The 25,908-nt window shown below is 48.2% G+C and overlaps 1 protein-coding gene and 1 long non-coding RNA gene across 2 annotated transcripts in view; one reads left to right on the plus strand and one right to left on the minus strand.

Moving 5' to 3' along the window:
- Positions 1–10,086, plus strand: part of EPAS1 (endothelial PAS domain protein 1) — an 85,169-nt gene extending 75,083 nt beyond the window's left edge. Inside the window, exons 10-16 of the mRNA XM_066267047.1 lie at positions 1,032–1,222; positions 1,752–1,862; positions 3,361–3,851; positions 5,042–5,168; positions 5,433–5,550; positions 5,850–6,023; positions 7,803–10,086. Coding sequence (XP_066123144.1) covers positions 1,032–1,222; positions 1,752–1,862; positions 3,361–3,851; positions 5,042–5,168; positions 5,433–5,550; positions 5,850–6,023; positions 7,803–7,954 — 1,364 coding nt within the window. The 3' untranslated portion in view covers positions 7,955–10,086. The remainder of the gene's footprint in view (positions 1–1,031; positions 1,223–1,751; positions 1,863–3,360; positions 3,852–5,041; positions 5,169–5,432; positions 5,551–5,849; positions 6,024–7,802) is intronic.
- LOC136330361 (uncharacterized) overlaps positions 1–25,908 on the minus strand; it is a 101,011-nt gene that overhangs the window by 4,322 nt on the left and 70,781 nt on the right. The window contains exon 2 of the long non-coding RNA XR_010730282.1: positions 10,677–10,773. This is a non-coding gene — a long non-coding RNA (uncharacterized lncRNA). The remainder of the gene's footprint in view (positions 1–10,676; positions 10,774–25,908) is intronic.

A 25,908-nucleotide genomic window follows, 5' to 3' on the forward strand; every position in this document is an offset into this window, starting at 1 on the left:
TTTCCTTCACCAGAGATATTCGTTTCTTCCCTAAGTCTCATGAATCATCAGTTAGTGACCAGATTCTGGGCGCAAAAGAACAGTACACACACCTAGCACAGAGTCAGACTGCTAAGTCTGACCTCGGCAGGTGCTGAGCTGGGAGGGGCGATGGAGGACTCCCTCCTGAGTGGCCACAGCTCCACCACAGGGGTAGGAGTCGGAGAGGAGAGGAGAGGACCGCAGGACATCTGCTCTGAGGCCCCTGGCCCGACTTCACAGGGCAGGCAGCTCTCGCCTAGGACTGGAAGGACAGATTGCTTTGTAGGCAGAGGGCTAAACTGAAATAATGTTGGGAGAAATGATTCCAGAAACATGGATGAGGAAAAGATTCAGGCCCAGATTGAGCCCTTATAGACACTACTTCTTTAAAACGTGTCCCAGTCCTACAGGGACGTGGGGTCTTGTGGCCACAGAGGGAGTGTTCAGTCCCTCCCGGCTGCCATGCTGGAGGCACCCTGCTGTGCCCCTGGGGCCCCCTTCTCCCCTGCGTGTGGCCCACAGCCTTGTCCTGGCGGCTGAGGAAGGAGGTGCCACTCCTGTGCTTGCCCTGGGTGGCCTCGCCCCGTTAGAGGTGTTCCTGAGAGGCCGCGTGAGCAGAGCAGCTTCAGAGAGTCCTGGTGGACGGTCCTGGGACGGGAAGTCTCGCAGCTCCCGTTCTGTGGGAATGCGGGGCAAGCTGCCCGGCTCTCCTCTCGCAGCCTCATCTACATTCCGGGTCGCTCGTCAAGGCCAAGCGGCTCCTTCTCCGTGAAGTCTCTGAAAAGGAAAAGCTCTAGGAGGCTGTCCTCTGAAAAGGGAGTCTGTACATTGACTCAAAGCCCCCGTTAAAGGCCCTTTGTCCCAGCAAGCCTCAGAGCACTGAGGGCCTTGCCCCAGGCGTGGTTTCCAGACCCCGTAGGGATCTTCTTGTGCATCTCTTGGTCTTCTCTGCACTGGGGTTGAGCCCAGCGGTTGTGGGTGTTAACCGAGCCAGACCCTCGTCTCCACAGGAAACCAGAACTTCGAGGAGTCATCGGCCTACGGCGAGACCATCCTGCACCCCAGCCAGCTGTGGGCTGAGGAGCTGAGGACTCACGGTGCCCAGAGTGAGGTCGGAAGCCTGCCAGCCTTCACCATGCCCCAGGCAGCTGCCCCAGGGGACACCAGCCCCAGTGCCACCAGCAGCAGCAGCTGCTCCACGGTGAGCCCTGAGTGAGGCCATGGAGGGGGTGGGCTCCTCTGGCCGCTGGATAGCTGGACAGTCTGGACAGAAGTCCTGCCCCCTCCTACTCAGGTTATCCAAGCCTCCCTTAGAGAGGTGGCAGCACTTACCTGACAGGTATTCAAGCTGCGTACCTGCAGTCATTGTCCAGCCCCATCGAAATGACAAGTTCTTTGAAGACAGGGGCTGAGTTGCACACAGTTTTGAGCTCCTAGCTCCATCCCTGCTCAGGGCACAGAGCTGTACAGCTCCCCAGACCCCTGCTGGCCACAGCCTTCATCCCATTTGCTCCTCAAGAAAGGCTTCTTTTACGAGGAGACTGAGTTGCAGAGAGGCTGATAAACTGACTTAATCCATACAGCTCGTAGGGAGCGGACCTTCTACAAGTACTTGTTGGGTGGAATGAAGTTGATCTATGGGCCCAAAAGTGTATTTCTTCTTCCACCTGGGACTGAGGGGAGACCAGTGTCACACCCTTGACACAGTCACTCTCCTTCCTGGCCCCCAGCCCAGCAGCCCAGAAGATTACTACACAACTCTGAGTGATGATCTGAAGATTGAAGTGATTGAGAAGCTCTTTGCCATGGATACGGAGGCGAAGGACCAGTGTAACACCCAGGTAGGCGGCACGGAGATCAGGGTGGTGTGCCGTGCAGATGGAGGCTCCCATCGGTCTTGCAGCCTCACTTCTTTGTGACAGCAGTGGAGGTGCTTGGCCAAGGCCCTGGTCCCTAACTGGGCGAGGGTGCAGGGAAGTCGTGGCGGTCCCTGCTCCTACTGCCCTCTGCTCTCCCTGTGTCAGTCCCAGCTCTTCCCCTTTAACTCACCTGGTTTATCTCCTACTCCCTGGGCCAGCTTCCTTAGAGCACGTGAAAACCAGAACTCCAACTAAAACTTTCTTTAAGGAAGCCCGATATTTAAAAAGTACTTCTAGATGTAGAAGACATTTATAAGCATAGGGGATAATTACTCCCTTCACAAACTTATTTTGTTTTGAATGCATTTAAAAATGCATCTGATTCATAACTTTTTCATTTACATATATAATTTTCCAGGAAAGCATTTATGACACAAGGCCAAATGCTCTTGCAAAAACTGTGTAAACTGGGCTGATTGGGTGCATGTTTCACGAAACTCAAAGGAAAATCATCAATTCCCGTCTGTCCTAGTCTGGGTTATTTGTTCAGATTTCCTCCTTGCTCCCCAGCTTGTATCTTTATCCTGCCTGGCACGAGTTCCAGCCATTCCGCCAAACTTCACACTCGGCCCTCCCTTCTCTCTCCTCTGAACTCCGATAGGATTTATTACTGGGTACCTCATCCTGTCTGCTTCTGTCTTTAACCGTTTGGTTTAGTTGTAATCATCAATACATTAAGCGGCATCCCCCCAGTGAGGGCGTCAATCTCAGAAGGTAGAAACTTCTTTCTGCCTCTGCGTGTCAGTATTCCCTGTGCTGCCCAGAAAGGACACAGGGAACCTGAGGCGCCATCTCTGAGGACTTGCTGACTGGAATGAAAGTCCCTCCTGGGGCCAGCTGCCTCTCGTGAGCAATCCACAGGTGTGCCTTGCCGCGGACCACATGTCTAGGCCGGTGCTGAGACCCATGAGGAAGAGGAAGACCGAGCAGCCCTTGGCTCTCTGGAGCCATTGTGTGTACCACAGTCCTAAATGTCCCGTGAGGACAGGGATGGGACAGTAGCTGTGGCCCAGACTAGGCAGGGATGGGTTTGTGGCAGAGGCGGAGCTTGCCCAGGCCTGCTCAGACACAGCAGGTGTAGGCAGGCAGAGTGGAGAGAGGAGAGCATTTTGGGTTGGGTGGCAGCAGTGACTGACGCCAGTGTGGTGTTCGGAGGGGTGTCCGAGTGGAGTGTGGAAATGTGTGTTCCAGGCTGAAGGGGGAGGGACTGCTTGGGAAGACCAGAAGAGGGGTCCGAGTTTCTCTCTGATGGGCCACAGTGAGCCCGTAAAGGCCTTGGAGCAGGGGCGTGCCCGTCACTGCGCCTGGGATGAAGGACTCCGGCAGGGGAGGCGGGGCGGGAGTGAGGGGCTGAGATGGAAGAGTATGTGAGGCGGTGCCAACCACTGAACCTCTTTGCCTTTGCTCTGTGTCTTCTCAGACGGACTTCAATGACCTGGACTTGGAGACGCTGGCGCCCTACATCCCCATGGATGGGGAGGACTTCCAGCTGAGCCCCATCTGCCCGGAGGAGAGCCTGCTGCCGGAGAACCCTCCGTTCACCCCCCAGCACTGCTTCAGCACCATGACGAACATCTTCCAGCCGCTGGAGCCTGTGGCTCCCCACGACCCCTTCCTCCTGGACAAGTATCAGCAGCAGCTGCAAAGCAAGAAGATAGAGCCTGAGCACCAGCCCCTGTCCTCCATCTTTTTTGATGGCGGGAGCAAGGTGTCCCTGCCATCGTGCTGCGGCCAGGCCAGCACCCCCCTCTCTTCTTTGGGGGGCAGATTTGACACACAGTGGCCCCCTGATCCACCATTACATTTCAGGCCCACCAAGTGCCCCATGGGAGAGCAGCGTGGCGAGGCCTTGGGGGCATCACCACTGGGGTCCCCCGTCACCTCGCCCCATCTCTCCATGCTCCAGAAGCGGTAAGTGGCACTGCCCTTGGCTGCTTCAGTGAAAGCTGTGCTGAAAAGGCAGGGAGCGGATGGGCACCCGCTGGGGGAGAGGGGACCTGGGCCCAGGAGGACTCCCTGCTCTGTCACCAACTCCAGCTCCACCAGTCAGCTCTTCTCGGAACTGTAACTGCGAGAGCTTAGGCCGGGAGGGGTCACCCGAGGGCTGAGGCCTTGAGCTGGAGGGACCAGGAGCTTGAGGACAGGAAAAGGGAGAGAAGTAGCTTGTTCAGGCCTTGAATGTCAATGTCTTCTTAACCGGAGCACCCCTTATAGTACCTTTTATAATCTCGAGTTCATTATCTGAGCCACAGAACACAAAGTTATCTGCGTGGTGATTTCCTCAGTTCCCTAGGAACCCTGGCTGGGGAAAGAGAAAAGGGGCCCCTGCCTGTTGGCGGTCCAGCGGAGCCCTCCCTACACTGCCCTCCCCACCCTCCCCTCCCCTGGCTGCCCTCCCCCATGCTCCTCCCCTCCCCCATGCTCCCCTCCCCATGCTCCTCCCCATCCTCCCCTCCCCCATCCTCCCCATCCTCCCCTCCCCCGTCCTCCCCTCCCCCATGCTCCTCCCCATCCTCCCCTCCCCCATGCTCCTCCCCTCCCCCATGCTCCTCCCCATCCTCCCCTCCCCCATGCTCCTCCCCTCCCCCATGCTCCTCCCCATCCTCCCCCATCCTCCCCTCCCCCATGCTCCTCCCCATCCTCCCCCATGCTCCCCTCCCCCGGCCCCTCCAGCACTCCCAGCAAGCTCCATTGCAGCCAGCGGGGATCTCACTGGGCTGAGGCACAACAGTTGGTGTATGACCTCCAGCCCCCAGGGCCCATTGGGTCCACTGCCCTGGGGCACATGCCCTGGACAGAGCAGCTTCAGCAGTCCTCAGTGGGCGCATTGCAGGCAGGGCGAGACGGGGCAGAAGAAACCCTCCTACAGACTGATGTCGCCTAGCTGGGCAGGCGGGCACACGTGGAGGGAGGTGCAGTGATTTGAACCAAGCTCAGGCCCTGATGCCCACAGCCTTCCTCTAAGACTCGTCCCTCTGGGTCTTAGAGCCACCACGGTCATAAGGATTAGCCCTGCAAGGGCCCTGTGAAGGCCGAGTCTAGGTGAAAGCCCTTGGGGCCCGGGGCTGCAGACCCCTCACCGCCCCTCTCGGGCTTGGCAGGTCTGCAAAGGGCTTCAGGCCTCAGGGCCCGGACGCGATGAGCCCCGCCATGGTCGCCCTCTCCAACAAGCTGAAGCTGAAGCGACAGCTGGAGTATGAGGAGCAAGCCTTCCAGGACATGAGTGGGGTGAGCCACCTCCTGACCAGCGCCACCGTGGGTCTCTTCCACAGCCCATGGGGCGGGCGGGGCAGGGAACTGGAGCTGAGAACAGAGGAGGAGGCTGTCAAGAGGCTCCCATACTCTGTGAGGCTCAGGTGTGCCTCTCAGAGAGAGGGAGCACCCGCCCACTTCTGGGCATAGCTGCATCAACCCCACCCGCCACGGCCCGACTCAGTCTGAGGACCTGGTTCTCTGGCCCTCTCCCTCTACATCCACTCCTCCCACACCCAGGGGGACCCACCAGGCAGCCACCCTTCCCATCTGATGTGGAAAAGGATGAAGAGTCTCAGGGGCTGCACGAACTGCCCTCCAATGCCCGACAGGCAGCTGAGCGCAAACATCCCCAGCGGTGAGCAGCAGGCCCGGCCCCCTGGGGTTGGGGGGTGCAGGTGGCAGGGCCGGGGGCTCAGGGGCCCATCTCGGTTCTCCCACTGACTCACCACCCACCTTACTACCCACTCACCTTCCCCTTTCCACTCTGGCTCAGATGACACCGTCAGAGGCCTCTGGGCTTTGAGGCCTCGAGCTCGCTCTAGTTCTCGTGGTTCCGAGCACCTTTCGTGAAGGGAGGGAGGACACTGGGGACTTGATGGTCTCTCCCCTCCCTCAAGTCATCACTGCCCTCACTCTCTGACATTAATCTCTCAGAGGAGTTCACTCAAAATTCCATGAGGGGACCGAGTCAGCCTCTCAGACACCTGCCACCACCACAGCCACCATCTGCCATGAGCCCCGAGGGGGATGCCAAGAGCAGGTTCCCCTTGCCATGCTGTGCATTTCAGTACCAGGACTACAGTCTGCCATCAGCTCAGAAGGCGACAGGTGGGTACACACAGGGCCTGGAGCCTCCATGCCAGGGTCTAACGTGTGTGTGGCAAGGCCAGGAGATGGACATCACAAGGCAGCGTGTCTCAGCTCAGTATGGGGGTGAGCTTGCTGCCACGAAAGGCCACTGCCTTAAGAGGGACAATGAGCCCTCCTTCTCAGAAGTGTCGCAGCAGGCTCTAGAAGGACATCTGTCTACAGGGCTTTAGAAGGAACCTTCCACCAATCAGGAAACAGCCCAGGCTCTTTCAATCCAGAGTCTTCAAGCCTGTGTCTTACTCAGTTTGTTATCGAATCACCTAATGCCCCATTGGCCTACTGGGGCATCACTGTGAGCTCAGGTGGGAGAGGAGCTGAGGACACGCGTGGATCATATACTAGTGGGGGGGACAGTGGCTGGAAAGCTCTGGGGGAGGGAGCCCTACTGGACCTTCTGCAGGGTTAGCCGCCTGATGCCCTCGGTTACCGTCTTGCAAAGCACAGATGTTGTCACCAAAGGTTGCTAACTTACCACAAACACAGTTCAAGGTTATGGTGAAACATCCCAGACCCCTGCCCTAAAAGAGGGCAGCTTCCTCAGCAATGCAGTTTGGGCCAATTGCTGTCCAGTGCTTCTGAATCCAGGCTTTAGAGCCACCGGACGGCCCTGGCTTAAATCCAGCCGTATCCGACCAGTGGGTGGACACAGCAAGCCACACCTTCAAATGAGAGGTTTGCATTCAAAGTGTTAAGTTCTAGTATATTTTGTGTTCAGTAAATAATAACCAGCATTATTGTTCCTGCTGTGAACCCACAAGTTTCCTTGAACCTTAGAAATCAAGGGGAATTATTTCTGAGAGTATGGAAGAGAATGGGGCATTAGAAAGGGATAAAGGAGAAGTACCCATCGCCCCTGCGGGGGCTTCAGAGAGGCGGGAGACCCTCGAGTGGGGGAGGCAGGCATGGACTGTGGAAAGGGGGCACTGCACAAAAGCCAAGGGAAGGGAGAGGGGTGACCTATAGAAAGGGACCCCACAAAGGGCTTCTAGGCAGTCCTCCGGGTACCTGGACCTCCCGGGGAAGTGGGGTTTGGGTACTGTGAGATCCCCCTTTGCCCTTCCATGCACATGTGCATATACACGTTTGTGTGTGTACATATTCATGCACACGAGCAGTGGCACATATGCCTGTAAATGTGTGCTGTGTGTGCACTTAGCAGCGGGCTCAGAATTCCCTCTTTCCACTCGCCCTTCCCTCCCTGCTGCCGGAGCACGCGGACACGGTCCTGGGCTCAGAATTCCCTCTTTCCACTCGCCCTTCCCTCCCTGCTGCCGGAGCACGCGGACACAGTCCTGGGCTCAGAATTCCCTCTTTCCACTCGCCCTTCCCTCCCTGCTGCCGGAGCACGCGGACACGGTCCTGGGCTCAGACTCATATCTCCTCCTTCAAGGCCAAGAAGCCTTCGTGGGGGCTTCGTCCCCACAACCCCACCCCTAAAACCTCTCGCTGCTGTCTGTACCTCGCATTCTCGCTCTTGGAGCTCAGCACCCCACCTGGCCAGATGGGTTCAGAGGCAGGCACATTCTCTGCCGGGTCTACCCTCTGAGCATGGAGTAGGTCACTCAGGTAAGGTGACGATGAAGACACAGTGAAGTCAGCCCCCCCCCCCAAGTCACGAAAACTGGAAACACGTCTACCTCTCCGCATGTGCCCTTCACGTCCCTGCTAGCCTCGTAGGGAATAGAACCCTTTCCAGATGGGTTAGGTTTTGAAAGAGGGCACCAACCGTTCTTTCAGGTACGGCGAGCCGGCTGCTCGGGCCCTCCTTCGAGCCCTACCTGCTGCCCGAACTGACCAGATACGACTGTGAGGTGAACGTCCCTGTCCCAGGAAGCTCCACGCTCCTGCAAGGAAGGGACCTTCTCAGGGCCCTGGACCAAGCCACCTGAACCGGAGCCGCCCCCGGGGCGGGTGTCCCGGCCGCACCCTCCGCCAGCTTCACTCTCTACGTCTATTTTTGCAAAACTAGGTATTTCTAACACCAACACACTTTTTACAAGATGTACTTACCTGGCCAACTTGCCCAGGTTACCAAGTAATGGCCTTTTTTCTGAAGATGCTCACTTTATTATCCATATTTTTAAAATACACAATTGTGTTACCTGCTGTGTTTTCCTCTGTCAATGAAATTGTTCTTAAATTTTGTAAGATTTTTCTCCCCACTTCAATGACTTCTAATTTATATTCTTCGTAGGCCTCTCTCTCATGCGCACCCTGATATTCACACTAACGAGTCCGGTGCATGTTTGCTCTGCTGTAGGGAAAGCTTTGGCTTCATTTAACTAAAAAGGTTGTGTTGTTGCCAAAGAGAAACAAAATGATTTTGCTTTCCAAGCTTGATTTGTGGCCTCGCCCTGGCAAAGCCTCTCTCCTTTCTTTTTAAAAATTAATCACCATATTGTAAATTACTTTTTTTTTTTTTTTTTGGTAAGCCAACTCTTCGGTCTAATAATGTTGATGACTTTTTGGGAAAGAGAAAGAAATGTGAAGGGCGAACTCCACTGAACGTGGTTCCCTGTGAGAGCCGCGCGTGCAGCTTCTCCCGAGCTGTTTGGTGTTTCCCACCCCCGCAGTCAGTGGATTTCTTTTTTAATTATTATTATTCAAAAATCATTACTGAGTTGTTGTTTTTTTAAATTTATATCTGGGTTAAGTGTTTTATCATATATATGGGTACTTTGTAATATCTAAACACTTAGAAACGGAAATGGAATCCTCTCACAAAATCATTTTAAAATCTTTTTTTTTAAGCTGTTGGTTTTTTCCCCCTGCGGACACTGCAGAACTGTACAGTACTGCACGGGCCTGTCCCAGCACCGCTCAAGGTTCCTTTCTGTTGGCTTTGGCTTTGGGGGTATGCTGTTGCGTGACAAACAATCTGAGAGTGGAATCATTAAGTGGGAGCGTTGCGAGCTGTCTTCTCCTCGTGTTCTGTATGTATTGTGTATGTATGTATATATTATTATTGCTGCCAAGGGGGGTCTGATGGCACATCGTGGGGTACAGGAGTGGGGTGGGGCGAGTCTAAGGGAGAGGAAGTGCTTTAACTTTTCTTAAGGTTTTGTTGCTAGCCCTTCAAGTGCACTGAGCTATGGGACTCTAAATGGCTTTGGCGTGACACATTTGGATATTTTCAGAACTACCATAAGATGGTTTAGATGGGAATCCATGAGAGAAAGAAAGGATTCAGAAATGGATCAGTGAGCCAGTCCATGTCTTCCCAGCTCACCACCTCGGAGCACGTGGCACTGGACTGAGAGAGGGTGCAGAAAGTGGGGGCAGCTAGTCCTGACCAGCCCCATCCTGGTGCCCCGTTCCGCAGCCTGCCCTCGGCTCGCCCTGATCGGCCGAGCGGGGCGCAGTGTCCCCCGCCGGCAAGCAGCAGGCGGACCTCAGGGACAGCCCCAGCCCCAGCCCTCCCCCAGGTCTGTCTGTAACTTGAAGTGACTTGTATAGGTAGGAAGCACTGGAAATGGAGTGTTCTCAGAGCACTTTAACTCACCGGGTAAGAGGGACGATACCTTTGGTTTTTAAACACCAATCACGTAGAACTTCTCTGTCCTGGGTGCAATGAAGCAGTTTCTAGAAACACACACTTAAGGCACAACTGGCCAAGAATTGGGTAAGCCTGGATGGGCCCATTGCCAAAAACAAAACGAAATTTAAATTTCAAAAGAAATCTAAGCTATACGAGAAAAATCGCCTGTTCACTGTGTTGCCCAGGTCATGCTTCAGCACCACAGCTTTGTTCCTCACACGGCAACAGGGCTTGAAGGGTTCCTGCCGGGACGCACGGTGTTCGGTTCCCCTGCACCATGGGTATCTACCCTCGCGGTTTTACTAAACACTCTGAAAACTATCCCCAGCTTCAATATTAACTTTACGTGTCAGTGTAACAATTACATGTACATTACTATTTTGTTGAATTCCTACTGACAACATTATTACTGTATGGGAGCTTAACTTTATAAGGAAATGTATTTTGACACTGATATCTTATTAAAGTATTCTGATCCTTCCACTGGTGGTCCTTGTTTGTGTCCTGCGATTTATTGCGGTTACCCTGACATAAATAAAGGATTTATTAAACGTGGGCACTGATCTTTGTGAGACAACAGAGGCCAGCTGACAGGAAGGCGGGCGAAGGCAGAAAGAGTGACGTTAACACCCGGCAGCTGCCCGAGACTGGACAGCCACGTTGCGTGGTCATGTTTCCCTCTGCCACAGGGCCCTTTCTGCCAGTGGGAGAACCAAGGGAAAAAGCCATGGGCCCTGGGCTCCGGCGGTCAGAAGGGACTTAGTTTGACGGTGGCAGGGCTCACGTGGGGACTTCCTAGTGGGAAGAGCCAAGAAAAATACCTCAGCCAGAGGCAGACAGAGCTCAGTGAAAACCCCAAAGTGGACATGGGCTTGATGGGTTTCCTAATTCAAATTTTACTTTTCCAAATCATGTTTATGCACAGACGGCTCTCTCCATGGTGTGAGTGAGGGTTGGGGGCAGGCCCAGCAGCCGCCTCTGCTCATATCTGTCAGCCCTAGAACCAGCCGTTCCAGCATCCTGCACGTTGTTTGCCTAACGGTTCAGTCCACACAGCGTGCTCTCCCACATACCTTATTCGCTCTCTTGACCCTCAAGCTGAGCAATCCTCTGAGCACCCAATTCACAGACGACACCGAGTCCAGTTCAGCGGCTTCTACAAGTCACACCCTACAAATGAAGGGAAGGAAACGTCAGCCAGTGTTAGCCCTGCTACTCTCTCCCAGCGACTCGGCCGGCTGGGAGGTATATTTTAATCTAGAACTCTTGTTTTCATTGCCAAATAGAACATTCCTGTCTTTATTACTTTAACCTTTGGACCTTTTTCCGGTTCTTTTGCTTACTCTCCTTATCTTTTCCCAAACCTGGCTCCTGGGACTTCAGATTAGACTTTCTGGGCTCTGCCCAGCTCCTACTCACCTTTACCTGCCGTCTTGGACTTGCCGAAAAATCCATCTGTTTCTTTCTGAAGCTGTTTCGTGAGGGACACATCTCAGCCAGGCCCTCAACAGCAGAGTTGTCTCTGAGCAGTGGCAGGTTCAGGACTCAGACATGGATGGGCACTACCTTCCTGGACCCCAACAACTTTAGTGGGTTGTGGTTCTACAAAGCATCCGTGGGCAAGACCATTGGCCTTAACCACCTGAAGGTTGTGATTGTGTCCTCCAGCCTCTGGGGGTGGCGGCGGCTCTGAGCTGCTTGCTTCCAAGTCCAGTAAGGGGGCAGGGGTGAGGGGTGTACCAAGGCCATTGTCCCAATGGATTACAGGAGCTTGGCCTCCAGAAACACTCAAGCCCAAGATAGGCTCTCCCTGCAACCTTCATGTTTTGCCTCAAGCCAGTGAAAACAGACTTAAAGGCTCCTGATGTCATATTTTACTTTCCAAAATGCAGGTGGCTTAGGAGTAGACATGTGCCTATATGGCCGGGTATGCAGAATTAATACTCATTCAGCTACGGGGGGCTGCTCCTGACTCTAGATTCATTCCTCTCTAGGCAGGCAAGTCCCAGCAAAGAGTGACACCTTCCCAGTTCTTGCCTTGGTTGGTAGCCACCGACTGAGAGGTGTCCCCAGGAGTGGGGCCCAGACCCAGAGCTGCGGGAGGAGGCAGCCCCGCCTGGTGGAGAAGGGCCACCCTGGCTCCCGCTGGTCCACTCGGCAGAATTTCCCCCCCTGAAATGTGGTCTCTGATGCAAATTTCAGATTGGGGCTGGGGGTTTGGACTGTGGTTTTACTAGAGAAAAATGCAGGCCCTTTCCACAACAGGCACGGTTTAATCATCCACAGCCTGCTCTCCTCAGCTCTTGTCCATCCTCTTTCTATGAAAAAACTTCTGCCAGGAGGCCTGTGTAAGAATGATCACGCTAACTTGGCTCTTCCATTCCTTTTTCTTTTTTTTTTAGCAAGCGAGTGACAGGAAAGGAGAGAGATAAGCATCAACTCATAGTTGCCTCTCTTTAGTTGTTCATTGATTGCTTTTTCATATGTGCCTGGACTGACCAGGGGGTTCCAGCTGAGCCAGTGACCCTTTGCTCAAGCCAGTAACCTTGGGCTTGATCCAGCGACCTTGGGCTCAAGCCAGTGAGCTTGGGATTAATCCAGTGACCATGGGATCATTTCAATGAGCTCACACTCAAGCCAGTGACCCCATGCTCAAGCTAATGAGCCTGTGCTTAAGCCAGATGACCTCAGGTTTTGAACCTGGGACCTCAGCATCCCAGGCCAATGCTCTCTTCACTGAGTCACCATTAATCAGACGGCTCTTCCATTCTTGAGCCAGGGGGAGGCCCCAGTAAGATGGGCCTGGATGTATTTTCCCAGACTGACTCAGGATGCTGAAAAAAGGAGTAGACACATACCTACTCTGAAGCCACCTGCATTTTGAAAGTAAAATATGACATCAGGAACCTGTAAGTCAATCTTCACTGAATTACTTGAGACAAAACATGAAGGAAGCAGAGTGAGCTAGAAATGACGTATCCCGGTCCCATCATTTGGTTTTTAGTCTCCTCATTTAGAAATGAGACCGAGGCTCAGGGAGGCCAAGTAGACTTGCTTACAGTCACACAGGGAAGGGTGGTAGGGCTGGGCACAGGACCCAGGCCAGTACCATGGGGACCGAGGCCAAACTCACTGTAAATCAAAGGGGCCAATGGCCCGGCCCCAATGCAGGAAGTGCAGATACCCATGACATCAGTTCTCCATTTCTCAACCAGCACTCAGGCCCCTCCCACACACAGCTCTCCCCAAACCCCCACACCTCCGCGCAGATCTCCTCCCTCAGAGAACTCTCAGTTCTTCCAGAACGATCACTATCACAGCGTCAGCCCCATTTCTTCAACATGGTTTCTGAACTCAGTGGCCCCTATGGGAACTGTTTGGCCTCTCTGTGACCTTGGTGTAGTCTAAAGCAGTTCCTTCACTTCTAGACTGAACTTTCCTTGGCTTCCCAGGACGCGGGAGAATAAGGTTTTGAAGTACAGTTGACCCTTGAACAACACGGGGGTTAGGGGCACCGACTACCAACACAGTCAAGAATCCACATATAACTGAAGCCACATATAACTGTGCATATGTATATTCCCAACTGTGGATCAAAAATACATACGCCCCTAACCCCCCACACACACACATACACACAACACACTTTTCTTAATGATACTTATTTGGTGAAGTTATGCTCACTCTCCAAGAGCTCACCAGCTAGTGGAAGAAACAAAGTAAAAATAACGCTGGACAACTCCGCCCCCTCGAGATGGTGCATAATAGCGGAGGCCATGGCCCACTTTTCCCAGCAGTCCCGATCTCAGACATTGTGCTTCCATGTCCCCAAGTGTGCACTTTACTTGGGCCCATCTTGGGTTCAGATAGCATGAAACTCAGAGATGCCAGTGAGCTCTCAGTTGCTTTAGGGTGGACTCTGGGTCCTGTGGGAATGCAGAGGAGGCCAGGAGAGATCAGCCTGGGCCTCAGGAGTAGAGAACCGCCCCCCCACCAGAGCTGGGAGGGAAGAGGGTCAGACAGGGGGAAGCAGAGGGAAATCATTGCAAGAGAAGTGACAAGGAGGACAAAGGCAGGAGACCAGACTAAGCAGCACATGTAGGAGAACTCGGAGAGCAAGCAAAATGGGGAGCTGGGATGAAGGGAGAGGGCAGCAGGGCAGCGTAGTCACTCATAGCACAGGCCTGGAGTCAGCCAGACCTGGGTTCAAGTCCTGCGGCTCCTAGTTGTGCAACACCAGTGAAGCCCCGTAATGTGTGAGAGCCTGTGTCTGTTTTGCCATGAGATGAGCGTGGGAACAGTCCTTATCTCATAGGGTTAAGGCTGAGATAGAGATTTTCCCATTAGTAGTAGTTAAGTTGTACTTAACTCCATGAGATTGTGAAATATACCTCTGAGATAAGGGCACAAGCAGTAGAGTCCTGAGACAGAGCCGCGGGCCACGTACATGCCTGTAGAAGCCACAAGAAGAGCAAGATAAGAAGAAAAATTTGGCTCTGGGGTTGGAGATTATCACTGACCTTGACTGAAGATGTTTTGGCGGAGAGCTAAGGACAGTAGTGGACGGGAGTGGACTGAGGGAGGAGCTCGCTGGGGTGGAGGGACGGGGGTCACAGCCATGCACAACTCTTTCAAGAGCTGTCCCTGTGTAGGGCAGCAGGGACACGGGGTGGAGCTAGAAAGGGAGAAGGCCAGGGTGGTTCCTTTTAAGCATCGAATGAACTTTTATTTTAGAATAATTTCAGATATACTGTACCGAGAAGTTGGAAGGATAGCAGAGAGATCCTGCACCCAGTTCTCTCTATTGCTAACCCTGCTATGGTATATAGTGATGGTTGCCAAAGAGGAGGGGGTAGGCGTGGGGTGAAGGGGAGTAGAGGTACAAATTCTGTAATAAATTTTTTTTTAAGATTTTTTTATTTTTTTATTCATTTTAGAGAGGAGAGAGAGACAGAGAGGGAGAGAGAGAGGAGAGAGAGACAGAGAGAGAAGGTAGGGAGAAGCTGGAAGCATCAACTCCCATATGTGCCTTGACCAGGCAAGCCCAGGGTTTTGAACCGGCGACCTCAGCATTTCCAGGGAGTGCTTTATCCACTGCGCCACCACAGGTCAGGCTCTGTAATAAATTAATAAGTCACGGGAATATAATGCACAGCCTAGGGAATATAGTCAGTAATGTAATAATTTTTTACTGTGACAGATGGTTACTAGACTTTTATGGTGGTCACTTTGTTGGGTATATAAATGTTGAATAACTATCTTATATGCCTGAAGCTAATATAATACTGTATGTCAACTATAGTTTAATTTAAAAAGAAAACAATTTTGAGATTCAGAAGTGGCTGAAATAACATGGAGGAGAAGGTCTGAGGAAGCAGGGGACAGAGGATATTGTCTGGTTGGCGAGGTGGCGTTACAATGACTCTAAGCCTAGTGATGAGGAGATAGGAACTGGGAACTGGACATCACTGAAGGAAGAATGATCAGAGGCCAGGGTTCACAGCCATGAGGAAAAACAAGAAGTTCAATGACATGACTGGGAGGAAAAAAGGAGAAGAAGTGGGTTGAAAGCAACATGGAGAAGCTAGAAGGATCCCCTCCCCCTCCGGACCCTGCCTGATCACTGCCTGTGGGAGAAGGAATTGGCCTCGCCCTGAGGTCTGCAGCGAGCAGGGGCCCTCAGCACAGTGGGGCTCCAGCTAAAAAGGAAGGTGAAGGTACCTTCTGAAATGAAGGGAGGACCTAGGAGCTGGCTGATGTCAGACAGAGCTCCAGAGAGCACAGTGGAAGGGCCTGGAGGGTGGGAAAGGTGGAAGATGGGAGAGAATGAACTGTCCAGGGACAAAGGCCAGGTGGTGACAGATGACCCGGAAGCCTTGGTCTGCCAATGCTGACTGGAAGAGATGGAATATGATCCTAAGATCTCTTAGAGGTTCAAGCTAGAAGACCGGGGGCATGGCAGGGGGTATAGCAGCTCCTCTGCCCAGTCTGTGGTACTTTCTAGGCCTTCCTTATATCCTGCAGCACCTGGGGACCATCATGCAAAGGCACGCACTGAATGGAAGGTGGGGTTGTTGCTTTCTAAGCAACAGGTGTGAGGGTGGCCAGGGGGTGGCTCTCCCTCTCTGCCTGCCAGGATCTTAGTTTTAAACCCTGTGGGTGGGCCCAGCATTTCCAAGAACAAAGAAAGACAGTTGCAGTTGGAGGACCCACTGGCTGGAAACAATGGGATGTTTTCCTGTCCTCATTAGCCTGGTTGAATCGACAGCAGCTGAGCATGAACACTGACACCATTTGGGGGACCTTGCTCAAAGAATAAGGCAGGGCTTCAACTAAAGATTCAGATACAAATGAGAGAGTTGACTTGGACAGGGATAGGTGGACCTGGATGGATGTGAGAAGTCCATAGTATGTGTCTCTGCTCCTGCTGCTGCTTAAATATAGGGAGGTAGCTGTGCTGACCAGGTGGTCCGGCCATGAGGGTCAGTTATGCCCACCACCCCACATATCAAGGACCTGAAGGTTAAGCACAAACTCTGAGCCTTACTGAGCTGTGGGAGCTGATAGTTCCACAATACCATGGGCTAGGCAGCAACTCCAACATATCATGTCCTTCGCTGGACACCACACTTCAGTAGACATATAGATAAATAGAAATTTGTTCAAAGAAAGTGAATAAAATGGTAATAAAACTTGATATTGTGTTACAATTGACTGGAGAAGTTGAGACAGTTGGTCCAGGAAGAAATAAGATTGGGGAGCTCAGAAGCCCACCTTCAAATATCAACAAACACATGTGTCGAGTTTTTCCGGGTGGCCACACAGTAGAGCACTAGGTCTATGGTTCAAAAAAACAAAAACAAAACAAGAGTTCTGCTCAATGCAAATATGCTCAAGAGTAAATTTCACTCCTCTAATTCTGATCAGTGTTAGCTTTCTCAGAATAACTGAGAAAGAATAGCCTTTCTATAACCACCAATGAAAGCAAAGATAAAGAAGCCATAATTTCACATGTTTGCTCAGATCTTTGTGTAGATAAATGCTGGCCATCAGACAAAGATTGCCCATGGAATCCAGGATAAGCAGAGAGGAACTGGCACTATCTCTTAAGTGTTATCTCCTGTCTGCACAGAGAAAAATACAAATTATGTTGAACTTAAGACTTTAAAAATGTTTTTCCTTCCCTGGCCGGTTGGCTCAGTGGTAGAACGTCGGCCTGGCATACAGGAGTCCTGGGTTCGATTCCCAGCCAGGGCACACAGGAGAAGTGCCCATCTGCTTCTCCACCCCTCCCCCTTTCCTTCCTCTCTGTCTCTCTCTTCCCCTCCTGCAGCCAGGGCTCCATTGGAGCAAAGTTGGCCTGGGCACTGGGGGTGGCTTTATGGCCTCTGCCTCAAGCACTAGAATGGCTCTGGTTGCAACAGAGCAAAGCCCCAGATGGGCAGAGCATCGCCCCCTGGTGGGCATGCCGGGTGGATCCCGGTCGGGCATATGCGGGAGTCTGTCTGACTGCCTCCCCGTTTCCAACTTCAGAAAAATACAAAAACAAAAACAAAAAAAAAAAGTTTTTCCTTTTTATTTTTCTGTGACAGAGACAGAGAGACACACAGAGAAAGACAGATGGCGACAGACAAGAAGGGAGAGAGATAAGCATCAATTCTCCATTGCAACTTCTTAGTTGTTCACTGATTGCTTTCTCATATGTGCCTTGACGGGGGTGGGGGGGTCCTCCAGCAGAGCAAGTGACCTTGAGCTCAAGCCAGCAACCCCATGCTCAAGCTGGTGAGCCTGTGCTAAGTCAGATGTGCCTGCACACAAGCTGGCGACCTTGGGATTTTGAATCTGGGTCCTTTGCATCCCAGTTCAACACTAGCCACTGTGCCACCTAGTCAGGCAAAAAAATGTTTTCTAAATATGCATTTAGGCTGTATGGTCACTAAGAATTGCTGCTTCTCTTTGGGAGATACTGTGGAGTCACATCTATAGTCAGTGAGCAAAGCAAAAACCACCTGAGTCAAAATTACCCTTGGGAACCCCCACGAAAGGTGTGGCCAGGTTGGAACTGCCACCTCACCTCTCAGTCGGCCCAGCACAGCCAGTTCTTCCTCCAGTGTCGGAACAATTGTGGTTTCTCTGAATGAGCACCAATGAAATGGCTGTTGTAAAGAGGCAGGTCTATAAACACAGCGATACCCAGCACAGCAGGGTGCTCACGCCTCGACAGGGCAGTGGTGACAGACACCCTGAGGGAGGTGGCTGGAAGGGTAATTAATAGGGCTCAGGCATTGGTGTACGATGTATTGGTGACTTCAATAATTAGGTCTTTTTTTTTTTTTTTAATAAATTTTTATTAATGGTAATGGGATGACATTAATAAATCAGGGTACATATATTCAAAGAAAACATGTCTAGGTTATTTTGTCATCAAATTATGTTGCAAACCCCTCGCCCAAAGTCAGATTGTCCTCCGTCACCCTCTATCTAGTTCTCTGTGCCCCTCCCCCTCCCCCTAACTCTCTCCCTCCCTCCCTCCCATGTCCTCCCTCCTCCCCCACCCTTGGTAACCACCACACTCTTGTCCATGTCTCTTAGTCTCATTTTTATGTTCCACCAATGTATGGAATCATGTAGTTCTTGTTTTTTTCTGATTTACTTATTTCACTCCTTATAATGTTATCAAGATCCCACCATTTTGCTGTAAATGATCTGATGTCATCATTTCTTATGGCTGAGTAGTATTCCATAGTGTATATGTGCCACATCTTCTTTATCCAGTCTTCTATTGAAGGGCTTTTTGGTTGTTTCCATGTCTTGGCCACTGTGAACAGTGCTGCAATGAACATGGGGCTACATGTGTCTTCACGTATCAATGTTTCTGAGGTTTGGGGGTATATACCCAGTAGAGGGATTGCTGGGTCATAAGGTAGTTCTATTTGCAGTTTTTTGAGGAACCACCATACTTTCCTCCATAATGGTTGTACTACTTTACAGTCCCACCAACAGTGAATGAGGGTTCCTTTTTCTCCACAGCCTCTCCAACATTTGCTATTACCCGTCTTGTTGATAAGAGCTAATCTAACAGGAGTGAGGTGGTATCTCATTGTAGTTTTGATTTGCATTTCTCTAATAACTAATGAAGCTGAGCATCTTTTCATATATCTGTTGGCCATTTGTATCTCTTCCTGGGAGAAGTGTCTGTTCATGTCCTCTTCCCATTTTTTTATTGGATTGTTTGTTTGTTTGTTGTTGAGTTTTATGAGTTCTTTGTAAATTTTGGATATTAGGCCCTTATCTGAGCTGTCGTTTGAAAATATCAGTTCCCATATAGTTGGCTGTCTGTTTATTTTGATATCAGTTTCTCTTGCTGAGCAAAAACTTTTAATTCTGATGTAGTCCCATTCATTTATCTTTGCCTTCACTTCTCTTGCCATTGGAGTCAAGTTCATAAAATGTTCTTTAAAACACAGGTCCATGATTTTAGTACCTATGTCTTCTTCTATGTACTTTATTGTTTCAGGTCTTATATTTAGGTCTTTGATCCATTTTGAATTAATTTTAGTACACGAGGACAGGCTGTAGTCGAGTTTCATTCTTTTGCATGTGGCTTTCCAGTTTTCCCAACACCATTTGTTGAAGAGGCTTTCTTTTCTCCATTGTGTGTTGTTGGCCCCTTTATCAAAGATTATTTGACCATATATATGTGGTTTTATTTCTGGGCTTTCTATTCTGTTCCATTGGTCTGAGTGTCTATTTTTCTGCCAATACCATGCTGTTTTGATTATCGTGGCCCTATAATATAGTTTAAAGTCAGGTATTGTAATGCCCCCAGCTTCATTCTTTTTCCTTAGGATTGTTTTGGCTATTCGGGGTTTTTTATAGTTCCATATAAATCTGATGATTTTTTGTTCCATTTCTTTAAAAAATCTCATAGGGATTTTGATGGGAATTGCATTAAATTTGTATATTGCTTTGGGTAATATGGCCATTTTGATTATATTTATTCTTCCTATCCAAGAACAAGGAATATTTTTCCATCTCATTGTATCTTTTTCGATTTCCCTTAACAATGCTTTGTAATTTTCATTATATAGGTCCTTTACATTCTTTGTTAAGTTTATTCCTAGGTATTTTATTTTTTTTGTTGCAATCGTGAAGGGGATTATTTTTTTGAGTTCGTTTTCTAATATTTGATTGTTGGCATATAGAAAGGCTATGGACTTTTGTATGTTAATTTTGTATCCTGCGACCTTACTGTATTGGTTTATTGTTTCTAATAATCTTTTTGTGGAGTCCTTCGGGTTTTCGATGTATAGGATCATATCATCAGCAAAAAGTGATACCTTTACTTCTTCTTTTCCGATATGGATGCCTTTTATTTCTTTGTCTTGTCTGATTGCTCTGGCCAGAACTTCTAGCACCACGTTGAATAAGAGTGGAGAGAGTGGACAACCCTGTCTTGTTCCTGATTTAAGGTAGAAAGTCCTCAGTTTTATGCCGTTTAATAGGATGTTGGCTGATGGTTTATCATATATGGCCTTTATCATGTTGAGATATTTTCCTTCTATACCCATTTTGTTGAGAGTCTTAAACATAAAATTGTGTTGTATTTTATCAAAAGCCTTTTCTGCATCTATTGATAAGATCATGTGGTTTTTGTTCTTTGTTTTGTTGATATGGTGTATTACGTTAACCGTTTTGCGTATGTTGAACCATCCTTGAGATTCTGGGATGAATCCCACTTGATCATGATGTATTATTTTTTTAATATGTTGTTGTATTCGGTTTGCCAGTATTTTGTTTAGTATTTTAGCATCTGTATTCATTAGAGATATTGGTCTGTAGTTTTCCTTCTTTGTGCCATCCTTGCCAGGTTTTGGTATGAGGGTTATGTTGGCCTCATAAAATGTGTTTGGAAGTATTGCTTCTTCAATTTTTTGGAAGACTTTGAGTAGAATAGGAACCAAGTCTTCTTTGAATGTTTGATAGAATTCACTAGTATAACCGTCTGGGCCTGGACTTTTATTTTTGGGGAGATTTTTAATAGTTTTTTCTATTTCCTCCCTGCTGATTGGTCTGTTTAGGCTTTCTGCTTCTTCATGACTCAGTCTAGGAAGGTTGTATTGTTCTAGGAATTTATCCATTTCTTCTAGATTGTTGTATTTGGTGGCATATAATTTTTCATAGTATTCTACAATAATTCTTTGTATATCTATGATGTCTGTGGTGATCTCTCCTCTTTCATTTTGGATTTTATTTATTTGAGTCCTGTGTCTTTTTTCCTTGGTGAGTCTTGCCAAGGGTTTGTCAATTTTGTTGATCTTTTCAAAGAACCAGCTCCTTGTTTTATTGATTTTTTCTATAGTTTTTCTGTTCTCTATTTCATTTATTTCTGCTCTGATTTTTATTATCTCCTTTCTTCGGCTGGTTTTGGGTTGTCTTTGTTCTTCTTTTTCTAGTTCCTTAAGGTGTGAAGTTAAGTGGTTTACTTCGGCTCTCTCTTGTTTGTTCATATAGGCCTGAAGTGATATGAACTTTCCTCTTATTAATGCTTTTGCTGCATCCCAGAGATTCTGATATGTCGTATTTTCATTTTCATTTGTCTGTATATATCTTTTGATTTCTGCGCTTATTTCTTCTTTGACCCATTCATTTTTTAGAAGTATGTTGTTTAGTTTCCACATTTTTGTGGGGTTTTCCCCCTCTTTTTTGCAGTTGAATTCTAGTTTCAAGGCTTTATGATCAGAAAATATGCTTGGTACAATTTTAATTTTTCTAAATTTGCTGATATTGTCTTTGTGGCCCAACATATGGTCAATTCTTGAGAATGTTCCATGTACACTAGAGAAAAATGTATACTCTGTCACTTTGGGATGAAGTGTCCTGTAGATGTCTATCATATCCAGGTGTTCTAGTATTTTGTTTAAGGCCACTATGTCTTTATTGATTCTCTGTTTGGATGACCGATCTAGAGCTGTCAGCGGTGTATTGAGGTCTCCAAGTATGATTGTATTTTTGTCAGTTTTTGTTTTAAGGTCAATAGTAGCTGTCTTATATATTTTGGTGCTCCTTGGTTTGGTGCATATATATTAAGGATTGTTATGTCTTCTTGATTCAACTTCCTCTTAATCATTATGAAATGACCATTTTTGTCTCTGAGTACTTTTTCTGTCTTGTAGTCAGCATTATTAGATATGAGTATTGCTACGCCTGCTTTTTTTTTGGGTGTTGTTTGCTTGGAGTATTGTTTTCCAGCCTTTCACTTTGAATTTGTTTTTATCCTTGTTGCTTAGATGTGTTTCTTGTAGGCAGCATATAGTTGGATTTTCTTTTTTAATCCATTCTGCTACTCTGTGTCTTTTTATTGGTAAGTTTAATCCATTTACATTTAGTGTAATTATTGACACTTGTGGGTTCCCTACTGCCATTTTATAAATTGCTTTCTGTTAGTTTTGTATCTAGTTTGATTCTTCTCTTTTGTTTTTCTATCATTTGTTTTTGTTTGTTTGTGTTCCATACTTTCTTCTGTTGCTACCTTTTTTAAGTCAAGTGTTTTTGTGGTGGTTTTTTTAAGGGTGGTTACCATTAAGTAATGAAAAGGGTACCTACCATATTCATTGTAGTACCCTATCTTATAAGTATTTCTGCACTTCATCATCCTTTGCTACTGTTAATCTCCATCCTCTCCCCCCTTTTTTTCCTTTGTTGTCACAGTTTAAGTTTGGTTTTATTGTGTTCTTGGTGGAGCTGTTACTTGTGGTGTTGTTTTCTTTTGTTCTTTGAATCTGGTTGGAAAACCCCCTTTAGTATTTCCTGGAGTGGGGGCTTTCTGTTGATAAATTCTCTCATCTTTTCTGTATTTGTGAATGTTTTTATATCTCCTTCATACTTGAAGGATAGCTTTGATGGGTATAGTATTCTTGGCTGAAAGTTCCTCTCTTTCAGGGCTTTAAATATTGGGGTCCACTCTCTTCTAGCTTGTATAGTTTCTGCTGAGAAATCTGATGATAATCTAATAGGCCTTCCTTTATATGTTGTACTCTTCTTTTCCCTGGCTGCCTTGAGAATTTTTTCTTTGTCATTGGTTTGTTTCATCTTTATTATGATGTGCCTTGGAGTGGGTTTGTTGGGGTTAAGAAAACTTGGTGTTCTGTTTGCTTCTTGAATTTGAGGCTTTAGTTCCTTCCACAGGCTTGGGAAGTTCTCATCTATTATTTGTTTGAGTATATTCTCCATTCCATTTTCTTTCTCTTCTCCCTCTGATATACCTATTATTATTATGTTATTCTTTCTGATGGAGTCAGACAATTCCTGTAGGGCTTTCTCGTTTTTTATTATTTTTGAGTCTCTTTCTTCTTCTCTCTGTTGTGCCTCAAGTTGTTTGTCTTCTATTTCACTAATCCTATCTTCAATCTGGGCTGTTCTGTTAGCTAAGCTTGTTACCTCGTTTTTCAGCTCGTGAATTGAGTTTTTCATTTCTGTTTGATTTGTTTTTATAGTTTCAATTTCCTTGGTAATATATTCTTTGTGTTCATTGAGTTGTTTTCTGATCTCCCTATATTGCCTTTCTGTGTTTTCTTGTATATCTCTGAGTATTTTTAAGATTTCTATTTTAAATTCTCTGTCATTTAGCTCCAAGGCTTCCAATATGTTAAGTCTTTTCTCCATAGATTTTTCCACATCTATTTGTGTTACCTCTCTTTCTTTTGTATCCATAATATTCGATTTCCTCTTTCTTATCGGCATCTGAGGGTGGTCTTATTGATAGCACTAATTAGAATTAATAAAGAGTAAAAAGTAAAAATTAAAAAAAATTAAAAAAAGGGTAAAATACCCCACAAAAAAAACCAGTAATAATTTATTATTTCCCCCTTTTTTTCTCTCTTCTCTTTCCCTCCTCTCCCCTCCTCAGGGAAATATCGTGCCTATAATGGAGGGCCTGATTTGGGGTGAAGAGTTCAAGGGGCAAAAAAAAGGGAGTAGGGACCTACTAAATGCAAAAAAAAAAAAAAAAAAAAAAAGGAAGAAAATCTTAGACAAGCATAAGATGATTTGCTTGTAAGTGATGGTCAACTAAGAGATATAATGAGAGGGATAAGAGGGAACCAGAAAAAAAGGACCAAAAAAGAATAATAAAGAAGAAAAAATAAAAATAATAAGTAAAAATCTGTTGTATTAAGTGGAGCGAAGACTAAATACAATGGAGACCTTGGGTTGGGAGGACCCAAAATGCCACAAAAATAAACAAACAAGAAAAAAAAATAAAAACAAAAGCAAAAAAGAGAAATAAAACCAAAAAAAAGCCTTGAGTCCCAAATTAACTAATTTGTTGGTGATTGAGGATTATATGGGAGGAAAGTAAAATGAGAAAAGAAAAAACGAATAGAAAGGAAAAAATAAGAAAAAGAGAAAAACGAAGGAAGAAATAAAATAGGAAGAGAAAAAAACAAAATAAAGCAAGACAAAAAAAAAAAAAACAAAAGAGGAGAGAGTGAGAGTTAAGTGTTTTGGAGTATAACCTTAAAGGAGGGTGAGGATGAAGAAGAAAAATAAAATGCAACACTCATGGGTAGTGTAGTTCAAGAAAGGGGAAGCATAAGATGGGCAGAGAATAGAAGGACCGAGGTGGAGGAAATATAGGCAAAAAGATAGAAGAAACAAACAACAACAACAAAAAAAAAAAATTAGTGGATCAAGTTGTAAAGTCTGTGGGTTTTTCTTGATTTTGAGAGGTTAACTTCTTCCTTTTTCTTTTCTCTCCCTCTTCCTGGTCGGTGACTCTGTACCCCAGGCTCTGCCCCTGTGTCACTCTTAGGTAGGGATTTGCAGTTGATGGGATTCTATGGCAATGTCATATATTTGGCTTTAGTCTTGCTGGAAGTAAAGGCTTGTTGGCGTTTGCAGGGTCCAACGATGAGAGAGTTTGCTTTCCTGGATTCCCTCTCCTAGTCCCCCCTTTCTGAATTAGCAGCCTGGTGATCCAGCTATAAGGCTGCAACTGCTTCTGCCTGGGGAGTAAGAGGCTCAAAGAGCTGGGAAATCCCCACTCTATCCCCACTCAGTGCAAGGCTTTGGGAAAGGCTCTGACAGTCAGGGCCTCCAGTGTAATCAGGCGGGGGTGGGAGTCAATTGTTGTCAAGGTGACTGTTCAGCGCCTATCATTTAGTTGGACCTCTCAACCCAGGCTTTCCACACTTTGTAGCCTGTTTTTGCAGGGTAGAAGAGGCACTAGTCTCTGCTTACGACTAGTGTAGTATAGACCTTATTATCTGCCAAGTCCTTCTTGTTAGCGTTTATCCCTGAATATGGAGGCTCTATCAATCAGAAGTTGCCCCCGCCCCTTTAGCGAGAGGCACTAAAAAATATCACACCTCTTGTCTTGGATCGCTGAACTGAGAGAGATCTTATCAATTAGAACCGAGGGTGCGCAGATTTCATGGGTTAAGCTAATTTCAGTGATTGGGTCGCAGCTGTGCTTCCGAAGGTATTTTAGGCTGCCTGCGCGCGCCCCTCCCCCAACGCTTGATTGTTAGCTTGAATGGCTGGGTGAGGTGCCCCGCCCACGGAGAGAATCTCCCAAGCCTCTCCCGCTCGCCCCGCCGCTGGCGGCTGGACCGCACCAGGCGCAGGATAATGGAGCCCCCTGGGTGTGCGGGCCAGCAGGGCGCCCTGGGCGCGTGGAATGCCCAAGGCACGCGCTCCGGGCACCGGTGGCCGGCGACCCCCACTCGCAGTGTGCGGGCACTGGGAACGTCAGCGGTGCTCAACCAGACCGGGCGCGCGCGGCTGCTCACGGCGGCTCGCGGCGGCGGCTCGTGGCGGCCGCTCGCGGTGGCGGCTCGCGTCAGCCGCTCGCGGTTCCCAAGTATATGGGCTGACTCACCACAGGCGCACTTCCTTGCGGTTTGAAAGAACGTCCCTGTGGTAGATTCCTCCACACCCTCATCTCTCAGATTCAAGTGATAACAGTCCTTTCGCTATCAGTTTGTGTGGAACTCCGGAATGCTCCGAGGATAAATTTTTCTGTTTCTAGTTGATAAATTTGTTGTGATTTAGGGGAGAGCTGTCGGACGCGCTGCTCACGGCGCCATTTCCGTGACGTCACTCCAACAGTTCAATAATTAGGTCTTTAGAGTAGAAGCCGGCTAGGAAGGTGTTCCTGTTAAAGCAAAACCCGACAGTTAGTGCAGTGGCCGTGAAGGGTAAGGTCTGGAATAGGCCCCTGAGGAGACGTTTGATCCACAACTCCTTTCTCTTCATGTCAGGGACATTTGGTCATTTCCTGTAAGAGTCAATGGGCAGAGTTAC

The sequence above is a fragment of the Saccopteryx bilineata genome, chromosome 3 (genome assembly GCF_036850765.1).
Source record: "Saccopteryx bilineata isolate mSacBil1 chromosome 3, mSacBil1_pri_phased_curated, whole genome shotgun sequence".
Lineage (NCBI taxonomy): Eukaryota > Metazoa > Chordata > Mammalia > Chiroptera > Emballonuridae > Saccopteryx > Saccopteryx bilineata.